This window comes from Oncorhynchus clarkii, chromosome 10 (assembly GCF_045791955.1).
Source record: "Oncorhynchus clarkii lewisi isolate Uvic-CL-2024 chromosome 10, UVic_Ocla_1.0, whole genome shotgun sequence".
Lineage (NCBI taxonomy): Eukaryota > Metazoa > Chordata > Actinopteri > Salmoniformes > Salmonidae > Oncorhynchus > Oncorhynchus clarkii.
In genome coordinates this window covers 60,668,153-60,687,752 of record NC_092156.1, presented here as the reverse complement: position 1 = coordinate 60,687,752, position 19,600 = coordinate 60,668,153, and the positions used below count along the sequence as shown (strand labels likewise).

Below are 19,600 nucleotides of genomic sequence, written 5' to 3'. Positions count from 1 at the left end.
TCAAACCGAGGTGCCTGGTACCGACTACCGTACCCCATTCAAAGGCACTTAAATCTTTTAACTTGTCCATTCACCCTCTGAATGGCCCACACACACAATCCATGTCTCAAGGCTAAAAAAAATCCTTTAACCTGCCTCCTTCCTTTCATCTACACTGATTGAAGTGGATTTAACAAGTGACATCAAGAAGAGATCATAGCTTTCACCTGGTCAGTTTGTAATAGAACGAGCAGGTGTGTAATCAGATCCATAATGTATGCACCATTGCACCCTATAATGAATCTTTGTATATTATAGAGGACAACATTTATTGGATAGTTTTGACTGGTAAGTTTTGGGTGATTTGATTCTGAAATAAAGCAATTGACGCCTACATTTCAAACAAAGTTTCATTTATTATCATATTACATTTTTTATACAGAATGACTGATATGATTTTGACAATATTATACATGATTCAAGTACACATGATTATGATTCATATACATGATTCAAGTACACATGATTATGATTCATATACATGATTCAAGTACACATGATTATGATTCATATACATGATTCATACTTAAATATATGGTTTGTAACAGAAATATAAAAGCCTGGCCATTCATTGTTTGTTCTGTATTGTGATAGACTTCCACGCCATCCATATAGTTCTGCATATTGACAGATTTTCCTTCCTGCTCATCTATACATTAAAATGTTACACACGCATAAGATCCATTGAAAAAGGATATCAACAAATTGCACACTCTAGATATGAAAGTGCTTCCCTTTAATGTGGCTGTCTAAAGTTAAGATGTTATCTGCCATCTAACAGTGTTCTGTAGATATCCGCATTGATCCCTAAAGTAGTGGAAGCAATATTGGTCTGACTATAAGATGGAATGATCATATTGTGAGTTGACATTACAGCTCACAAACTCTTTGTATGCATACAAATTGCATACATGAGAGAAAACAAATTGACAATGAGGAAATTGGCTTAGAGAAATTAACCAAAAAAGTGAAGGGGGATACAGTAATACATGGAAAATCTTTTAACAAAGATAATCCACTATTTTAAGTTGTGAATATAGCAACCTATTTATTTGGCCTATTCAGTATGGGATGGTTCAATTATTATTGTTAAAAAATCGCATATAGTATATCCCAGTGATATGCTTTGCGATTGCCAGTGAAAGTGTAAGCACCGTACTGCAATGGTAAAGTAACAATTCTGCAGCAACTAAATAGTTTGACATTTTTTTATGATCGATCTTATAGTGGAGAAGAAACATATAGATTTTTTTTACAGAGAAGAACTATTGATTATCCGGATAATATCATTCACATGCTATTTTGCTTTGGTCAATATAAAATCTTCAACCCCTATTCTGTTCAGTTGATCACAAGTGAAGAAGAAAAACACAGGATGTTATTCAGATATACATGTTACTGTTTGCTGTATTATACCGAGAAAACAAGCAAACAAATAACGTAGAAAAATGTATATATTTAGATGTTGCCTATATGATTCTGAAGCATACAAACTGTATCAAACATGGAAAAAATGATCATTTGTACAGAGTTCACAACCCCCACTTTAGATGTTTTTACACTTCACATCTGCTTCTACATCTGCACTGTTTGGGGTTTAAGTCTGGGTTTCTGTACAGCACTTTGTGACATCTGCTGATGTAAAAAGGGGCTTTATAAATACATTTGATTGAAAGGGGTTGTTGTACACCGAAAGGGGTTTAATATAGTGTGTGCCTACATCATACGGTGTGCTGAATTTCACACCTGTCGACCATTTTAGCTATTGACATTTGTCATGTTCCACAACTGATTTGCATATAGAATAAGTGGTACTTTTACCGAAACTTTACCGAAACTTTTACCGAAACTTTACCGAAACTTTTTCAAACATAAAAATGTTGTAGCATTAGGTACAGTAGATTTGCTCAACTGGAATCACCTTAATATTAAGTGTCAAACAAGTTGGAAAATATGGGTTGGGGTTACGAAACAGAAGATAAATTAACATTAGAAATACTATATTATATTTACTTAACAAAATTGTCCCAAACAAAACCACCGTCTTCATATTGATATCATTTTCTCTTCATATACACGTTTCCCTTTCCAAACTTTGCAAGTTCATACAACCATGTACCAGTTATAAACCAAAATCAGAACTGTACAAGTTTTAGATTTTGATTTGAGAACAAAAACCTTTTGGGTTTTGCAATGAATCATTTGTAATATAAATACATCTGAAAACTAATTTACAAAAATCAAGAAAAACACTTCTGCTTGATCAGTGCAACCTTCCCACACTTCTCTGGCAGGTTCCACTTTCTGGTTAGGACAATGCTGGACCTTTTCCAGAGTTCCACTTCATACAGTCATCAAGGTTTTTGAGCCCGACTGACAGTCGGACAGTTGATACCTGACTAATTCAAATATATTCTCTAATCATATCACATAGTCCTCTGGATTGGAGTAACCAGACGTGGTCCTACTCTCCATCATAGGCGTGATTACAATTGCCTGTTTGTCAGCCAACGACGGATTCAAACCAACCGAAGCTCTCGATGTGGTCATGTGACGTGGAGCGAGACCCACCCCGTTGGGCCGTAGCATCGTGAAATCAATCGCTCATCGTCAGGTCCGTCTGCCCTGCACAATAAGTTCGCAAATTATCATCTGCAGGTTGTGCTCGGACATTTTAAATCAATCAATCACGCCAGGCTCGTTTTTTCTACTGCTCCTCACAACGGAAGCCCCCATTGACAACCGGAGGATTATATGATTGTGTGTCTTTGTGTTTCCAGGGGGTTCGGGGTTGAAGAGGGGCCTTTCAGATGGAGATGGGACACACGATGATCTTGTCTTCCAGCATGACGCTGGTTACCAGGAAGAAGATGTACAGTAAAAACATGAGGCCTCCCAGCACCTTGCTCATCTTCCACTTGCAGGAGGCGATGGAGATGATGACGAAGAGCAACATGAGGAAGAGGAGCACGATGGCGCAGAACAGGCCGTTGCTGCTCACCTGCACCGCCTTGAAGTCATTGATTAGGCCGTAGACGAGCCACGGGAACGGCAGGCTGGAAGGGTAGACGGAGAAACAGAGAAATCACTTGTACCGTCACCGTCTAGAGGAGACTACACGGTGGTGAAGTGAAAACGTAGCTGCAGTTGATCCTTTGACTTTCCAGGTTGACATTTTCGCCATTCAGAAGAGCATAGATCTGTGCAAAGCTACTGTAACATTGCAAATGTGGAGCGACAGAGCTTGCCCGAGAAAAACATCAAAGAATGACTCATTCATGCAAACAGGAGTTTTTTTAAAATTTTAAATGTGCTTTTAGGCCGACTTACCCCACGGTGATGTCAAATATGTTGGAGCCCACAGAACTGGACACAGCCATGTCGCCAAGGCCTTTCCGGGCTACAATGACACTGGTGATTAGGTCAGGGATTGAGGTACCAGCTGCTAATATGGTCAATCCCATGATCTCCTCTGTAATCCAGAAGGTCTCTCCAACCTGAGAGTGAAAATGGGTTAACTACATTGTTCAAACAAAGACGAAGAATCCGATTCGGCGTTATGACGTCTGGCAGTAGACACGGCTGAAACTCAATCGAATGACTGGGTCTTGTTTGGATTGGTTGGCTCTTCTTCTATAGTCGAGGTTAACGTTGATCTGACGGGGGAGCTAGTAAGTACTACTGGAAGTAGTTGCTTAGCTGTTAGGATTATGTGTCGTGGTCACACACAGACTGATATGCTTCCACCATAATCAAAAGACCTTAGGTGAGGTGATGTAATGATTGACACATTTTTTGGCCTTATAACAGTCATCTCAATTCTAGAGTAAAGAATCATGCCGGCTCTATTCATGGCACTTCTACCTGCAACGTTTCACAACATTTGACTTTGAGCCCTCCTGAACGCAACCCTGTTCCTGTATCAGGAGTCAAAACGATAAAAACAAACCCTGTTTTGATTGGCTCAGAATGAGAGTGACAGGTGCCAGGGAGGGGCTTACCTGATGAGCCCACCATACCATGAGGTAGGAGAAGGCAGCAATCCAACAGATTGAACCAATGAAGGTTATGGGGAAGAACTTCGTGGAAGTCTAAAAAAAAACAAAAAAAAACAAGGTTTCATGAAAACTTACAATGTCCTTTTGAAGCGTCAGCGGCATAGAGTTTCACAAATCAATCAACCAAACGACCTACCTACCAATCAATCATAGCTACACCGCAAATGTTAATGTAGTCTGAGGAGTATCGCAGCTCCACTTACCTCTCTCCTGACATCCGGCAGAGAGAGCCACAGGGGGAAGACGATGGGGAGGATAAGGAGATACGTTATTCGTTTGCGGTTCGTCTCCGGCCACTCCAAACTCAGAGGAGCGTCCTCATCTTCCTCCTCCTCCTCCTCAGCCTACCAAACAGAGAGGGGGTGGGGAGTTAGAGAGAAACATTGACAGGAATACCAAGGCTATAAAACGTATTTGATTTAAGCATAACTCATTTATCCAGTGTGTGTCAGTTACTCTATTAAACATCATCACTGATTTTGGAGGTATTTGGTAGACAAAGCCTACCGGTCCAATGTCGCCGTTCGCAGGCGAAGTGACTTCCACTGTCACGTTGGAACTGTTGGGGATGCTTTTGTCTGCGTAGAGAGACAGAAATATAGAGAAAGGCCAGGAGTTAGACTTGAAGGAGAGACAGTGAGAGGCACTGGAGGAAGTAATGCAATATATATTATGTATATACAGTATATTTAAGCAATAAGGCCTGAGGCGGTGTGGTATATGGCCAATATACCACGGCTAAGGGCTGTTCTGAAGCAAATATACCACAAAAACCAGAGGTGCCTTATTGATATTATAAACTGGTTACAAATGTAGTTAGAACAGTAAAAATATATGTTTTGTCATACCCGTGGTATACGGTCTCATATACCACGGCTTTCAGCCAATCAGCATTCAGGGCTGGAACCACCCAGTTTATAATATGGTATTTCAACACATTTAACATTTACGTACATTTAAAATGTAAAGCTCACCTGCGACACCGTTGGGTTTTTCCCCGTCCCCACCTTCTTGACATTTCTGTTTGGCCATCTTGTGAAGAATGGATGCCTTCTCTTTGAATCGCCCTGAAACACAATCATTGCTACAGAGAGTCAGTGATGAACCCCAACGATATGAACCTAGCTACGGATTCCCCACTAATAGAAACATAAAACATTACACATATTTTATTTTGTTTCCATGAATGAGAAATGATGAAAACATGCCTAATACAGAAGCATATTGAATCAAATACATCAAATATAGAGATTGGAAGTGTGTCTATATTGAAGGTGTGTCAAAAAAAAACATTGTTTTACCCCCCAGTCCCTCACCCTCACTGAGGGGGTCCAGGGTGTGGATCATGAGCTGGAAGATGCTATTCCTCATCAGGGTGTTGTGGAGGGAGGCTGATGATCCTCCTCTCTGGAGACGGGGCTTGGCCTGCAGTAGAGACCAAGGGCATAGGCTGCTTTAACATCTCTATACCAGAGGATCATCTATAGCTTCAATACTAGATCATCTATAGCTTCAATACTAGATCATCTATAGCTTCAATACTAGATAATCTATAGCTTCAATACTAGATAATCTATAGCTTCAATACTAGATCACCTATAGCTTCAATACTAGATCACCTATAGCTTCAATACTAGATCACCTATAGCTTCAATACTAGATCACCTAAAGCTTCAATACTAGATCACCTATAGCTTCAATACTAGATAATCTATAGCTTCATTACTAGATCACCTATAGCTTCAATACTAGATCATCTATAGCTTCAATACTAGGTCTATAGCTTCAATACTAGATCACCTATAGCTTCAATACTAGGTCTATAGCTTCAATACTAGATCATCTATAGCTTCAATACTAGATAATCTATAGCTTCAATACTAGATCACCTATAGCTTCAATACTAGATCTATAGCTTCAATACTAGATCATCTATAGCTTCAAAACTAGATCATCTATAGCTTCAATACTAGATCATCTATAGCTTCAATACTAGATCATCTATAGCTTCAATACTAGATCATCTATATCTTTAATACATAGCTTTAATCTATAGCTCCAATGCATAACTCTAATCTACAGCTGCAGGTGTGGTATCAATTTGGCTTTCAATTCAGTCACGTGAACTGAGATTCAATATATGAATCGAGTTTCGATTTTACTTTACTGGTTTGACCCCAACCCTGAACTCACAATGCATCTGTGTCTTTGGTACCTAGTGGCGTAACAATGACGCAGTTGAACACAGCGGTATGCACAGTGAATGCACAGTGTGACGTGTCAAGTGCGTGAGTGTCAATAATGAGGGTCTTGTAGTGCAAACCAGCTGCGTATATTTAGAGAGTTGATATATTTAGAGAGTTAATATATTTAGAGAGTTGATATATTTAGAGAGTTAGGTCAACTTTTGATCTAATTCTAGACATTCAGTTACATAGCAGTGTTTAAATATTGCCCATGTTAATGGTGAGCCAACATGGCTGCCATAGAAGGTTGAAGTGTCGTGTAAATGCATCATAATGCTCCTTCTAGACATTCAGTTTCATAATATTTGTTTAATATTCCTCAAGTAATGTTAGTGGGGAGCTAACATGGCTGCCATGTTGAATGTTGAAGTGTCATGTAAATGTGTCTTAATGCAGAAACGCCATTGGCCCAACACTCTAAACACATGGCTCTGGTGTTCATTGTATTCATGCAGCATTGCGTTCTATGGCAACATGTGCTTGCTTAAGAGCACTGGATATTCAGTACCGTCAATATGACAGTACACGTACAAATACATATTAAGATGCAACGACAGAACATAAACATACCGTCAGCTTGTTTTCGACGTCCCCCGTGCTTGCCTTCAAAGGAGAGAAGTAAAGAGAAAGAAATGCATGTATGAAGTCACACACAATCGCACTTAAACAGAAAATACAATCTGCCAAGAAATGCTAGTTATTGACAAGACGATGTAGCCTAATGAATGAAATAAAAGCGGCCATCGTGGTAAATGATCAGGATATGAAACTGTCAATGGGCCAGCCAGTTTCAAAATGATCCATAGAGAATGTACAGGTTGTAAGGCAGCTGGGAAGACATGGCGGCTCGGCAGCTGGGAAGACAAAGTCTTTCAAACCTACAGATGCAGCTCCTCTAATCTAAAGCCAACGGTTCTTCAGAGGACATATACCGGACAGTGGTGGAGACAAAATCTACACAACTGTTTGAGAGAGAAATTCAATTGAGAAAGCATACTGATTTCCCGTTTGGAATGTAAGGTACAGTATGATACCATAGCAAGCAGTAGGTTTCCCTGTCTAAAATAGGAAAGCCATTTGTGAAGACTGTGGGACATGTATAGCAAAACAGGCTAAGATGGCATGACGTGTTGGGAATGCACGAAGCAAAATATCATGCGATTGTGTGAGAACATTGGAACATTTGGTTTGTGGCGTACATTCATGCACACCACTGTTGCACAACGTAACATGCCCGTTCTGTTAACCTCTATAGAGGATTGCTTTTGGGTTTTATATAACAAGGACCGTGGTTGAATCTGTGTTTGAAATTCACTGCTCGACTGAAGGACCTTACAGGTAATTGTGTGGGGTACAGAGATGTAGACATTCATAAAGCATGTTAAACACTATTATTGAGTCCATGCAACTTATTTTGCAAATTTTTGCACCTGAACTTATTTAGACTTGCCATAACAAAGGGCTTGAGTACTTTTGCTTTTTAATTGATAGAAAAATGGAAAAACATTGACGATATGGTGTAGCATGTCGGCCAGTGACAAAAACATCTACATTCAATCCATTTTAAATTCAGGCTGTGACATAACAAAATGTGGAAAAAGTCAAGGGGTTTGAATACTTTCTGAAGGCACTGTAAAATCAATGATTTGAAAGAATGAATAAACTTCAATACAACCCTGTGCAAAGACAACAGAACTGTGCAACACCTTAGCAGCTTGCTATGGTCAGACACGTTGTTATACTACAGGCAAGCATGACATAATAATAAATATTACCTTTTAAAACGGGAGAGGAAACAGCTTGAATTATAGGAGCTAAAAGTCTTGAGTTACAGGAGCAATTTGACTACGCAGACATCGGCCAAGTGTTAGCCATACTGTAGTGTTAGCCATACTGTAGTGTTAGCCATACTGTAGTGTTAGCCATACTGTAGTGTTAGCCATACTGTAGTGTTAGCCATACTGTAGTGTTAGCCATACTGTAGTGTTAGCCATACTGTAGTGTTAGCCATACTGTAGTGTTAGCCTAATGTATGTTTGAATTCTAAAACAGATTATGATTACCCACATTTTTTTTATTTACTGAATTTAAATTATTTTCTTCAATTAGCATTGTTGAAAACCCTGAACAGCCCTGTTATTTGTCTACCAGAAAATGGGACAACAATTACACAACCATTTTGGATCAATGACGAGTCATGTAGTCTTGTTAAGTGCTTCCACTGGGGTTAGGAGGATCCATCCATAGGCACTAATAGCCGTCTCTCAAAGTGTTAGCGGATGAGCGTTAGCCATGTGAGCGCCCAAACCAAGGCCTTTCCAGTAAGGCAGGCTAAGGCCTTGTGCTGTGTTTGATTCCCGGCGGTTGGCTGTTGCCTAATGCTCACATGGCCCTACGGGTTATACAGGTTATTGGGCATTGAGCCTCTAAACCTGCAGAGCATCTGCTGCCAGAGCTTAGGGTTCGGAATGGATGGATTGGCAAGACGGAGAGCTGTTGGAGGTTTGCATTGTGACCTGGCTTACTGTGGGAGGCAGGTAGTCTAGCAGAACATTGGACCAGTAACAGAAAGGTCGATGGTTCATATCACCGATACGACTAGGTCTGCCGATGTGCCCTTGAGCAAGGCAATTAGCTAATTTCTCCTGTAAGTTGCTCTGGATAAGAGCGCCTGCTAAATGACTAAAATGTCAAATGTACAAATGTATCCCTTCTGAAACCACCGCCAAAACATCGCCACACTGCCCAGTTTGCTTAACAGTTGGTCTGCTGCGTGTAATGTGATCTGAAATGGGCACCATTATCATAACTAGCACACAAGCATTTCACTGCACCTTTTATAAACTTGTGTATGTGATGAATGCCTTTTATTTTTTATTTGATGGCGACAGGACATAAACACTGACCGTGTAAAAATGGATTCTTAACAGAACTCCCACCTAGGTCAGGAGGGGAGTGGGTTTGGAGAATTCATTGCTTAGTTTGTAGAAACTCAAGGTTTTCGGCGTAGCAACAAATTGGGTAGACACAATACAAATATAGCAATAATATTTAGCAAATTCATCTTTGTTCAACTGAAAAGTAATTGGCCTTATACTAGGCTACAGCTTATTGCATTAACCCTGTACTACAGTAGGCTAAATCAGGTTCACACAGAGTGTTTCTCGGTAGTCTTAAACAAATCTACTTTGAAACAAAAGTATACACCTCACACACATGGTTATTGGTTTAAAAAGACACCTGTACCTGTCACATATAGGGATTAAATGTATTACATTTTGAGTTTGCATCCCAATATTACACTTTATATACATCACAGACGTTTTAAATATAACAAAACCATTTGACAGAGTTTATTTACATTTTTTATAATGTTGATTAATTATGAAAAATTTTAACAGTCCACCCATGAGGCCACTAGAGGGGAATTTGGTCATTTGACTGCAGGAAAGGGATTTATTAAAGAACAAATAGTGATTTGACAAATTCTGTAGGCCAATCTAGACAAACATTTTGTGGTGAATTATGTATGAGTCGACATATAAAAACGAATACCAAAAAGAAAGGAGCACAGGATGAACGGTGATTCATATGATTATAATAGAGCCTCATCAAATTCTTAGTTATTAACTCTTGCCAACATTATAACAGAGGCATAGATGTCTCTAGGTACAGAATCTGGGATGGAGTAAACAATGCACTAATGAGTGATCCATTTGCGCCACAAACAGGGTAATTGAAGTGAATTCAAGTTCACTGATTAATAGGGATTGTTACATTCACTGCCACTGTTTTTATATCACGTAGCTTGGTCTCCCTAACTCTCTTTATGCCTCTGCAATAACAATGGAAACATACTTATATATTGTTTACTTTAAGTACTATTTTCCACAAAGTGTTTTGGCTGTAAAAGCGTATTCAAACACTAGACATGTCCTCATAGCTTAAACAATATTTACCAAAATTCTGGGTAATGGCTTGGAGAGGGAATTTGCAGGGTTTTCATACTCTCCATACATGAACATACATGCAAACACACAAACTGGACATACATACACACATATATACACATGCTGTACTATAACAAATATCTGGGATGAGAAAATCAACATATATATATATATATATATATATATATATATATCAAATGCATATTTTTTACTTCTTTCAGTGCCTCAATAACAGGAAATAGCTAAGTCTGGAATTCAATCAAAGTTGCACTGCCCCATTGGAAAGTGCATGTTAGGGAAGGAATGGGAAAGGGGGATACCTAGTCAGTTGTACAACTGAATGCATTCAACTGAAATGTGTCTTCCGCATTTAACCCAACCCCTCTGAATCAGAGAGGTCCGGGGGGCTGCCTTAATCAACATCCACGTCTTCGGTGCCCGGGGGAACAGTGGGTTAACTGCCTTGTTATCTAATGCGATGAATTAAAGTGTCATTAATTCAAACTGCCAATCAAAATCATCTTTAAGATCTTCATAAGGAACACGTGAAGTTTTTCAAAAATAACTATTATTCACAGTATACTGTAGCCGTAAGTTCCATAAGGCTGCCAGCCCGCCAGCCAGGGCTTTCTGCGAAGCCGGGAGTTTCTGCAAGTATCCTTGCGAGGCAGAAGTCAATTGTGTCCACCTGACCCGCCAAGCTCCCAGACTTAGAGAGGATTAATCCACAGAGATAACCGTATTTAGAACAGTAATTTAAAACCCTTCATGTGAACTCTCATAACAACCTTCACATGTCACAACGTGACGTTTGATTCGACCCTCAGTTTTTTATTACACTTATTTTGTATTCGGTTGAATATTGGTTGTTACTTGGGTGGGGTTACAACCCTTAAGGGCCCCAGTGTCCATTGGATATAGAAGATCTTGGATAGAGAATAACATGTTAAGTGTGTTATCGGTACCCTTTCTCCATGGGAAAGAAGTTAACCCAATCACAATACAAGTACACTTTTAGTTACAATTAATAACAAAGACTGGAGCATAAGCAATATAGACAATACATTCATCAGCTGTTTTTATGGTCTTCCCTATTTCTGAGCCAATGAAACACGCTGTAGCTGATTGGTCAGTTGTGGCCCTGGGGTTTAGCACAGGAAGTGAACCCGCACAATAAAGGTAAACATTATACTAAAGCAGGGCTCTCCAACCCGGTTCCTGGAGAGCTACCCTCCTGTAGGTTTTCACTCCAACCCCAGTTGTAATTAACCCGATTCATCTCATCAACCAGATAATTATTAGAATCAGGTGCGCTTGATTAGGGTTCAAGTGAAAACCTACAGGACCGTAGCTCTCCAGGAACAGAGCCCTGTACTAAAGATTATGGAAGCACGGTCCACAATCATGTCATTGAGAGGCATGATTGAAAGGAAACTGCTGATGGAAATACGTGAACACTGGTAGTTGCTTTCTATCTAAATCATCAGTGAGGATTTTTCCCTGCAACATAAGCATGCAGTCTTGTCTCTTGCAAAAAATCTCCAGCAAACACTTCCTAGTGCAGTCAGATCATGCTGGTCAAAATGTTCCAATGTCCATACTAGCATACTATTTAGAATGCATTCCCAATAGATTGCTTCATTCTAAGTACTGTATGCTAGTGTATTATACTGAAAAAACTATATAAATGGAACATGCAACAATGAACAATTTTACTGAGTTACAGTTCATATAAGGAAATCAGTGAACTTTGAAACACGCTGTCATACACATCAACCCAGAGCATCCCGAACATGCTCGATGGGTGACATGTCTGGTGAGTATGCAGGCCATGGAAGAACTGAGACATTTTCAGCTTACAGATCCTTGTGACATGGGGCTGTGCATTATCATGCTCAAACATGAGGTGATGGCGGCGGAGGAATGGCACGACAATGGGCCTCGGGATCTCGTCACGGTATCTCCGTCAATAAAATGCAATTGTGTTCATTGTCCGTAGCTTATGCCTGCCCATACCATAACCCCACTCTGTTCACAACATTTTGACATCAGCAAACCGCTCGCTCCACACAGCGCCATACACGTGGTCTGCAGTTGTGGAGGCCAGTTGGACGTACTGCCAAATTCTCTAAAACAACATTGGATGCAGCTTTTGGTAGAGAAATGTGCATTACATTTTCCAGCAACAGCTCTGTTGGACATTCCTGCAGTCAGCATGCCAATTACACGCTCCCTCAAAACTTGAGACATCTGTGGCATTGTGCTGTGTGAAAAAGCTACACATTTTACAGTGGCCTTTTATTGTCCCGAGCACAAGGTGCACCTGTGTAATGATCATGCTGTCTAATCAGCTTCTTGATATGCCCCACCTGTCAGGTGAATGGGTTATCTTGGCAAATTGAGAAATGCTCACGAGCAGGGATGTAAACAAATGTGTGCACATCTTTGAGAAATAAGCTTTTTGTGCATATTGAACATTTCGGGGATATTTTATTTCAGCTCATAAAACATGAGAACAACACTTTACATCTTGCTTTTATCTTTTTGTTCAGTGTGTATATATAGTGGATGTAGAGAAACATAATGTGAAAAAGTTCCACTTCTGTTGATTGCTAGTTATTTGAGTCACTGTAGGCTTCTGTGTCTTTAGTCAGTCAGCTTTAGTCAGTCAGCTGCAGCAGGTTAGTTACATCATGCCCAGGGCTCGATTCCCGATAGCGATGGAATTTATGCTGCGTTCCTAACCAAGTGGGAAGGACGTAATTACCAGTTGTGAAGTCATGAATACAGTTTGATGCATCATGCATTCACGTGCTTTGAACTTTGTCAAGAAAGGCTGATTGGCTAATGGCCAACAAGCTGCGTCAACCATAAACTATAAGTACAGCTATCATTCTTGTAAACAAATGATCGTGTTCCAAAACCTTGTTAAAAGATTGCTTTAAAAAAATAATGTTAGTTGTTACATTTAACTGTCGAAAATGCAGTTATTGAGGTAATTTCCTTAGTATGTGCCGTCAGAGGTCAGCATGTGGGATAAATTGGAGTTTAGGGATGATAGACAAGTTTCCCACTACTAATTAGGAGTTGGAGGGGAATTTAATTGAAAAGTTCCAGTCATATGTGGTAAATACCACCTTCCCAATCGGTTAAAATGCAGCATTAAGTTTAGGAGCATTTTAACGATGCATCGTTCCTATAACAGCTGAAGATCTTATGCGTTTCCCAAAACACCACAAAACGTTCAGTGTTGTTGGATCATATGTCGATACTGATAGGATCAAAAGAAAGGCAGCACTGCTGTCGGATCAGCTTTCGCCTTTCAAGTCTTACTTTAACAGTATAAATATTCCACAATACTGACGACAGTTCAGCTCCTATATAGATATTATCACTTATGGCTGCAAATATTGAGGCAGATTATTCTAATGCTAACCCTATACCAATGCACTAGATCACAAATGAGGTATTGCGCACACACAACATTAAATATATTGACGTAATTACATACAGTAGCCTCGAATTATCAACAACAACAAAAAAACTCAGTTGATTGAACATTAAATTGATGTCAATATGGTTTAAATATATAGGTCTTTACTGTACTTATATTTTAATTCGGGCATCTTGTTTTTCATTTAAGAATATTTTGTAACAATTGTAACTGAAGTCCGCGGCTGGTCACAGAAGGTACAGATAGGCCTAAACATCTTGATGCTATGTTTGGTGTAGATCTTCTGTGTATAAAGTAACGCAGAAGGGCAAATAAGCATTTAACAACACACCTGGCTGTTGTACGAGTGGTCTGGGGGCAGTTGGTAAATAATGAGCGTTTTCAAGTGCAACTGTACTAACGATGGTTTTGGGAAACAGCTCGGAGCTTTAACGATGCTCCTACGAGGGTCCTAACAATGAATTTAGCCTTGAGATGCTTTTGGGAAACTGAGTCCAGCCCAGGAGTCAGTCGCATTATATTCGCTGTCGTCACCAATGGAAATGAGATAAGGGTTTAAGAAGGATTGGAGTCTTAGAATAATCAAGTGTGGTGAGTTCTTCCTGACTTCCACCATCTTACACATATATACACATCTCTCTCTCTCGCTGCATATATGTATATACATAGCTTGGGTTAAGAGCACAGACTACTCTGAATGACAAAACAATAAACACAATTAGTTAATTTTTTTTTAAAAAGTCGAACTTTTCCAAGTGTTGGGTGAGTTTTGCTCTCCACACCAGCAGAAGCACCTGGCTAAAATTACCTGTGGTAAATGGATTGGAGGATTTGCAGAGGGATTACTTAAGAACCACAGACATATGAGGGCAAGCAAGTCGTACATCATGTGCTGGCTGGTTAAAAAGCCCTAGGGAGTCAGACCAGTACAAGGATGAGAGACTCCCTGTGAACAGGGCCGTTTTCTCAGAAGGACAGAATACAAACAGAGTTTTTATATCCCCTTGATGATAGAAATAGTAACCACCTCTTCAATAGTGGCGCTCGCGTCGCAACGTTAAGATCCGAGGTGTAAACGGAACGTACCACACATCAAATAACTACTGATCAAATACTGTATGTCATGTAAAGATGTAAGGGACAAGTTTGCCGCTACCCACTAAATGTTGCTGTCGCTGCAACATTGGTTCTTATATAAAGACAAAAAATGTGGCTCGTAATTTAGCTATCATTAAATTAATCGAAATAAGTATTTTTAAAAGTACTGCTTGCTGGAATCATTATATCAAACCTCATTGCTAGATATTTCTTTACAATATCTAGTGTCTCAATGTGGTGAGACGATGATAATAACTAGTACGTATGGATGTTATTTTCTTCTCAATGCCAACTACAGGCCGATAATCTAGTCCAAATTGCACAGGAGTATGAACCCCTGAAGATCTGGAATTGGGATGAAATTACAAGTCAAAAGTTACAGGTAAGCCCTAAAAATCACAGCCAACATCCAGCTAGGCTTCACCTGTGCTCCGTAAGAGTGTGACTCTGAGTATATAACATCTGAGAGCAATGAATCAGACTCCAACTGAAGACAAAAGACAAGAACACAGCAGGTTGGACACGTGTAGGAGATATGTCACAACAGTAAGAGTTTTTTTTTGGTGTATTTATTCTATCTATAGCTGTGCACGTCCATTTATTTGCTGTGTCTTGTGGGGGTTGGCCCTAAATGTTTTATCCCATGAAAATGTATATATAGCCTCCTTAAAATCTGAAGTTGGGTTGGTGTTGTTTTTTTGACATTAAGGGCCAGCATTGCTGAAGAATTACTAGCCAGCCGATCTTGATAATAAAGTCATGACGTTTACTACATGTGGGAGTTTTACGAAAACGGTGAATGCCGTACTGTAGCCTACTGTCTTTATCTCAACTCTGGCCGTGAAGAGATGTTGAATGAATACAGCTGCCGGCTCAAGGGGACACACTGTGCAGTGCACATTGTTGGGCCTATCCACTCAAACGTGTCTATCCTTTGAAGAAACGTGGCCACACCAAACTACCCTCTGGAGCCATGTTGATAATAAGAATTGGAATCTCCAAACATTGAGACCTCGTCAGAGTGACCACCCTCCCCCATTTGCAGGCCGTTACAGATATTGACAGTTGGTTGGTTCCAATGTTTAAGACTCCCTCAGATAACCACAGACCACTGAATTCAGTAAACCAGTTAGCGTGTAACCGATTTCCTATAGGTCGATGAATGTCGAAGTTAATGACAAAGTCAATAAAATGGTGTGTAATTACAGTATCCATCATCAAGAAGATAAAAAGTCTACATATTTATTTCTTAAATGGCATATAAATATTTCCTAAACATTGGTTGTGTAAATGTGTCTTGTGTACAGTAATATGGTTAAAACGTTTAAGGGAAAACTAGATTGCGTAACGTTAGCTGACTGACTACTACGAGTGGTGTATGCATGGTGAGCCAGCTTTGCAAAGGGCTCAGAGGCCTGGTATTTAATATGGGAGTGGATGGAAGACTCCATGGAGCGACCTGCTTGGTGGTTTGACTTAGTCAGCACGAATAGGGAGGGCCATCTCTGTGTGGCCATGCACAGGTGACATGCAGCTAAACCCAGTGTTAATCCCTGGGCAGCCAGAGGTTTTTGGCGTCTGTCCGTCTACCTGGCCCGCGGGACGACTTTAAAATACCCTTTCCTTACGCTGCACGCGAGCAGCCTCCTGCCAAAAGCAAAAGGAACGTGAGTTAAGAATACATCTGGGGAGGAAAAGGTGGCGGCAAAACTCACCTTAGGAGCGGCCTCCACCTCTTCCACTTGATTCTGGCCCAATTGACTCTTTATGAAGGTCTCTACATCTGCGTTGAACTTCATAAAGGTCACATAACTCAAGTAGCACATCAGCAAGGCGATACTTTCCCACAGAAAGATCTGGTTATCCAAAAAGAACAGGATGAGCATCAACAGACCAATGATGTAGAAGGAGACGTCTCTAAAGAGGGGCCACCAGGTCAACTGGAGAATCTCCCTGGAGAACAGGGCGCACATCCCGATGACAAACAGGATGTTGAACACGGCCGAACCCACAATGGTTCCTATGCCCACGTTGCTGTGGGAGACGAACACCCCGATGACGGAGGTGAAGAGTTCCGGGGCAGAACCCCCGGCAGCCATGAAGGTTGCCCCGGCAACGTCGTCCGAGATCTGTAGTTTCTCCGTGATCACAGTCAGGGCCGGGACAAAGAACTCGTCGCACACAATGGCTAAGGCGATGAACATGTACAACATCCCGAACATGTGCAGACAGACGGCCCCCTGCCTTCTCTCCTCCAGGTTGAAGAGATCCGTGGGGTAGTCCCCCTGGTTCACCTCGTCCATGGAAGACTTCATGGCCACGGGCATGTCCTCCACCCTGGAGACGTTGTGGCCTCCCTGGTCCTTGGTGGTGAGCAGAGTTCTGCGGGGGGCCGACTGCAGTAGGTCTCCCCCGGACAAAGCAGCGGGGGAGGAGGAAAGTAGATCCCCTCCATTTCCATCACGCCCAGTAGAAGAAGTAGTCCACTGGAAGGCACCCAATGAGAAGACCGTGCTGAGGGTCACGATGCTGAGGACGAAAGCTAGAATCCTTATGGGCCTCAGTTTTCTCCGGACGTGGAGGTAGTGATGCCTTCTGCTCAGGGGGAAGGAGTCCTTCTGGGACCCCATGTCAGCACCTGGGAGCATCAGTTCCATCGCTGTTGCATCGGTGGAGGCTGAGGCTCAGGCTGGCTGTGAGGCTGCTCTGGCTCTGGCTGGTTTAGCACGAGCGCTTGCCTTACGGTGTCGCGGAGAGCATAGTCCTCTAAACACAACAACCGACGGGCCCCTGATGTTCTCCAGGGTCTGGGGCATATAAAGGTTTCCTCATATTAGTGTCTGGAAAACACAAAAGGGGAAGAGAGAGGATTATTACAAGGTAAACCATCGCTCACATCTGTAGAAATATCAACAGGCGCAATGTGAACCTTAGTTTAGACTAAGTTATAGGCCTAGGTCTAGATTTATATACACTGAGTGTACAAAACATTAAGAACACCTGCTCTTTCCGTGACAGACTGACCAGGTGAAATCTATGACCCCTTATTGATGTCACTTGTTAAATCGCCTTCAATCAGTGTAGACGAAGAGTTGGAGACAGGTTAAATAAGTATTTTAAAGCCTTGAGACTATTGAGAGGTATTGAGAGGTATTATGGTAGTAGGTGTCAAGAACTAAAATGCTCAACAGTTTCTTGTGTATCAAGAATGGTCCACCGCCCAAAGGACATCCAGCCAACTTGACACAACTGTGGGAAGCATTGGAGTCAACATGGGCCAGCATCCCTGTGGAATTCTTTTTGACACTTTGTAGAGTCCATGCCTAATGAATTTAGTCTGTTCTGAGGGCCAAAGGGGAGTGGGGATAAAATGGAATATTAGGAAGGTGTTCTTAATGTTTTGTACACTCAGTGTACAAGCCCTGTGTCTCAACATTTACTGTACACCTACCAAGGACCAGTAAACTATAGACCTAGTCCTTCTTTCTTTGAATTCCACTTTAATCAAAATTGGTAAATTGCTAAATTGGTTTCAGGGATTATTCAGCGCTATCCCAGGGACCGGTGCCGTTTACTGACCAGGGCTTGAGGAACACTGCGATAGATCACTATTTTCTGTCCAATCTAATGTATATACTCTAGTTGGTGTGTTTGCAAGTAACCATAAATGAAATTACAGCCGCACTACTTTACAGATTAATCCTTCTCTAATATTTGTAAACTCACTGATTTTAAAAAGCCTGTGCTGTTGTAAATCAAATCTCAGCTGAATGGCATTCTCACATAAATCAAAATCATTGCTTAATGAAACATAATAGATATTGATTTTGAAATATGAATACTTTGCACGAAGCGAGTTACTTCAAATACATTCGGTTGACTTGATTACAGTTTGATTTCTCCATGTACCTGTATCAGTACCCACACGCTTTGCTTAACCAAGCTTAGCCTAGGCTATTATGGTTATCAAAACCGTGGGAAAGTATCTTGAAAATATTTCCAATATCTTTAAAAGATGCATCTATTCGTGTGGTTATGACAGAGCAGATATCTAAAAGCAGAAGTCGTGTGTTAGGTGAGGTGATAGGTGATAGCTGCTTAGAATTGCTAAACCAATTAGGCTAATTTAAAACCTCCAAGCTTACAGTTCACATTTCTTTACTGGCAATTTCCTCCAACGATAAGACTCAAAAGGAATGTAGCACATTGTAAACAGCAAATATATCCTTAGATCAACGATGAGCCCTATTCTGTTGCATAATTGCATAACACAGACCAAAGCCAATCAACTAACCACCTAGTTCATCTTGCAAACCACCATCCAAACCAATGCAATATCAAATGCAAAAATATCTTCAGAGCAAAAATAAATCCTCACAAAACAATGCGTAACAATTGAAAGAAAAGTCATAATTTACCACACTTGCAGTCTCCTGTTGGATGCTGTACAGAAGAAAAAAAGGTAGGTGGTGAGGAATTTGCCAGTAAAGCCAATCCTGAATGACAAATTCCTGTAGGCTCCAACTGTAGACTGTGAATAGCTAATGTAAATCTGCCCTAAAATTTCCTTAGCACCGAAGGGGTGGAGTTTACAGACACTAACAGTCAATCCTGTGGTGAGGTGACTCCTCCCCCTCTACCTTGTGCACCTGCCTACCCGGCCACGTGACAGGAATCAACCTCTTCTGTCTTTATTTGACTTGAGGTGAAAACGTGAGATCATGTTGCTAGAAAGACCAGAACCCAACCCTATTG

General features: G+C 40.8%; 1 protein-coding gene across 1 annotated transcript; it reads right to left on the bottom strand.

The window, feature by feature from the left end:
• Positions 1-517: 517 nt before the first annotated feature.
• On the bottom strand, positions 518-19,364 carry LOC139418882 (sodium/potassium/calcium exchanger 2-like). The gene is made up of 10 exons (XM_071168647.1): positions 19,264-19,364; positions 16,561-17,685; positions 6,914-6,946; positions 5,399-5,522; positions 5,072-5,164; positions 4,605-4,675; positions 4,301-4,441; positions 4,041-4,130; positions 3,370-3,536; positions 518-3,095 (listed from the first exon to the last, which is right to left on the bottom strand). The coding sequence occupies exons 2-10, from the start codon at positions 17,500-17,502 to the stop codon at positions 2,846-2,848; spliced, it is 1,911 nt and encodes a 636-aa protein (XP_071024748.1). The 5' UTR covers positions 17,503-17,685; positions 19,264-19,364; the 3' UTR covers positions 518-2,845.
• Between the last annotated feature and the right edge of the window lie 236 nt (positions 19,365-19,600).

What these genes read in the sequence shown, in the direction of transcription:
- LOC139418882 (XM_071168647.1), bottom strand. Translation starts at nt 17,502, where the DNA reads ATGGAACTGATGCTCCCAGGTGCTGACATGGGGTCCCAGAAGGACTCC. An exon ending in TGAGGGTGAGGGACTGGGGG is followed by an intron (nt 5,165 to 5,398) that starts GTAAAACAATGT and finishes ATTGTGTTTCAG; the next exon opens with GGCGATTCAAAGAGAAGGCA. An exon ending in AAAACCCAACGGTGTCGCAG is followed by an intron (nt 4,676 to 5,071) that starts GTGAGCTTTACA and finishes CTCTCTACGCAG; the next exon opens with ACAAAAGCATCCCCAACAGT.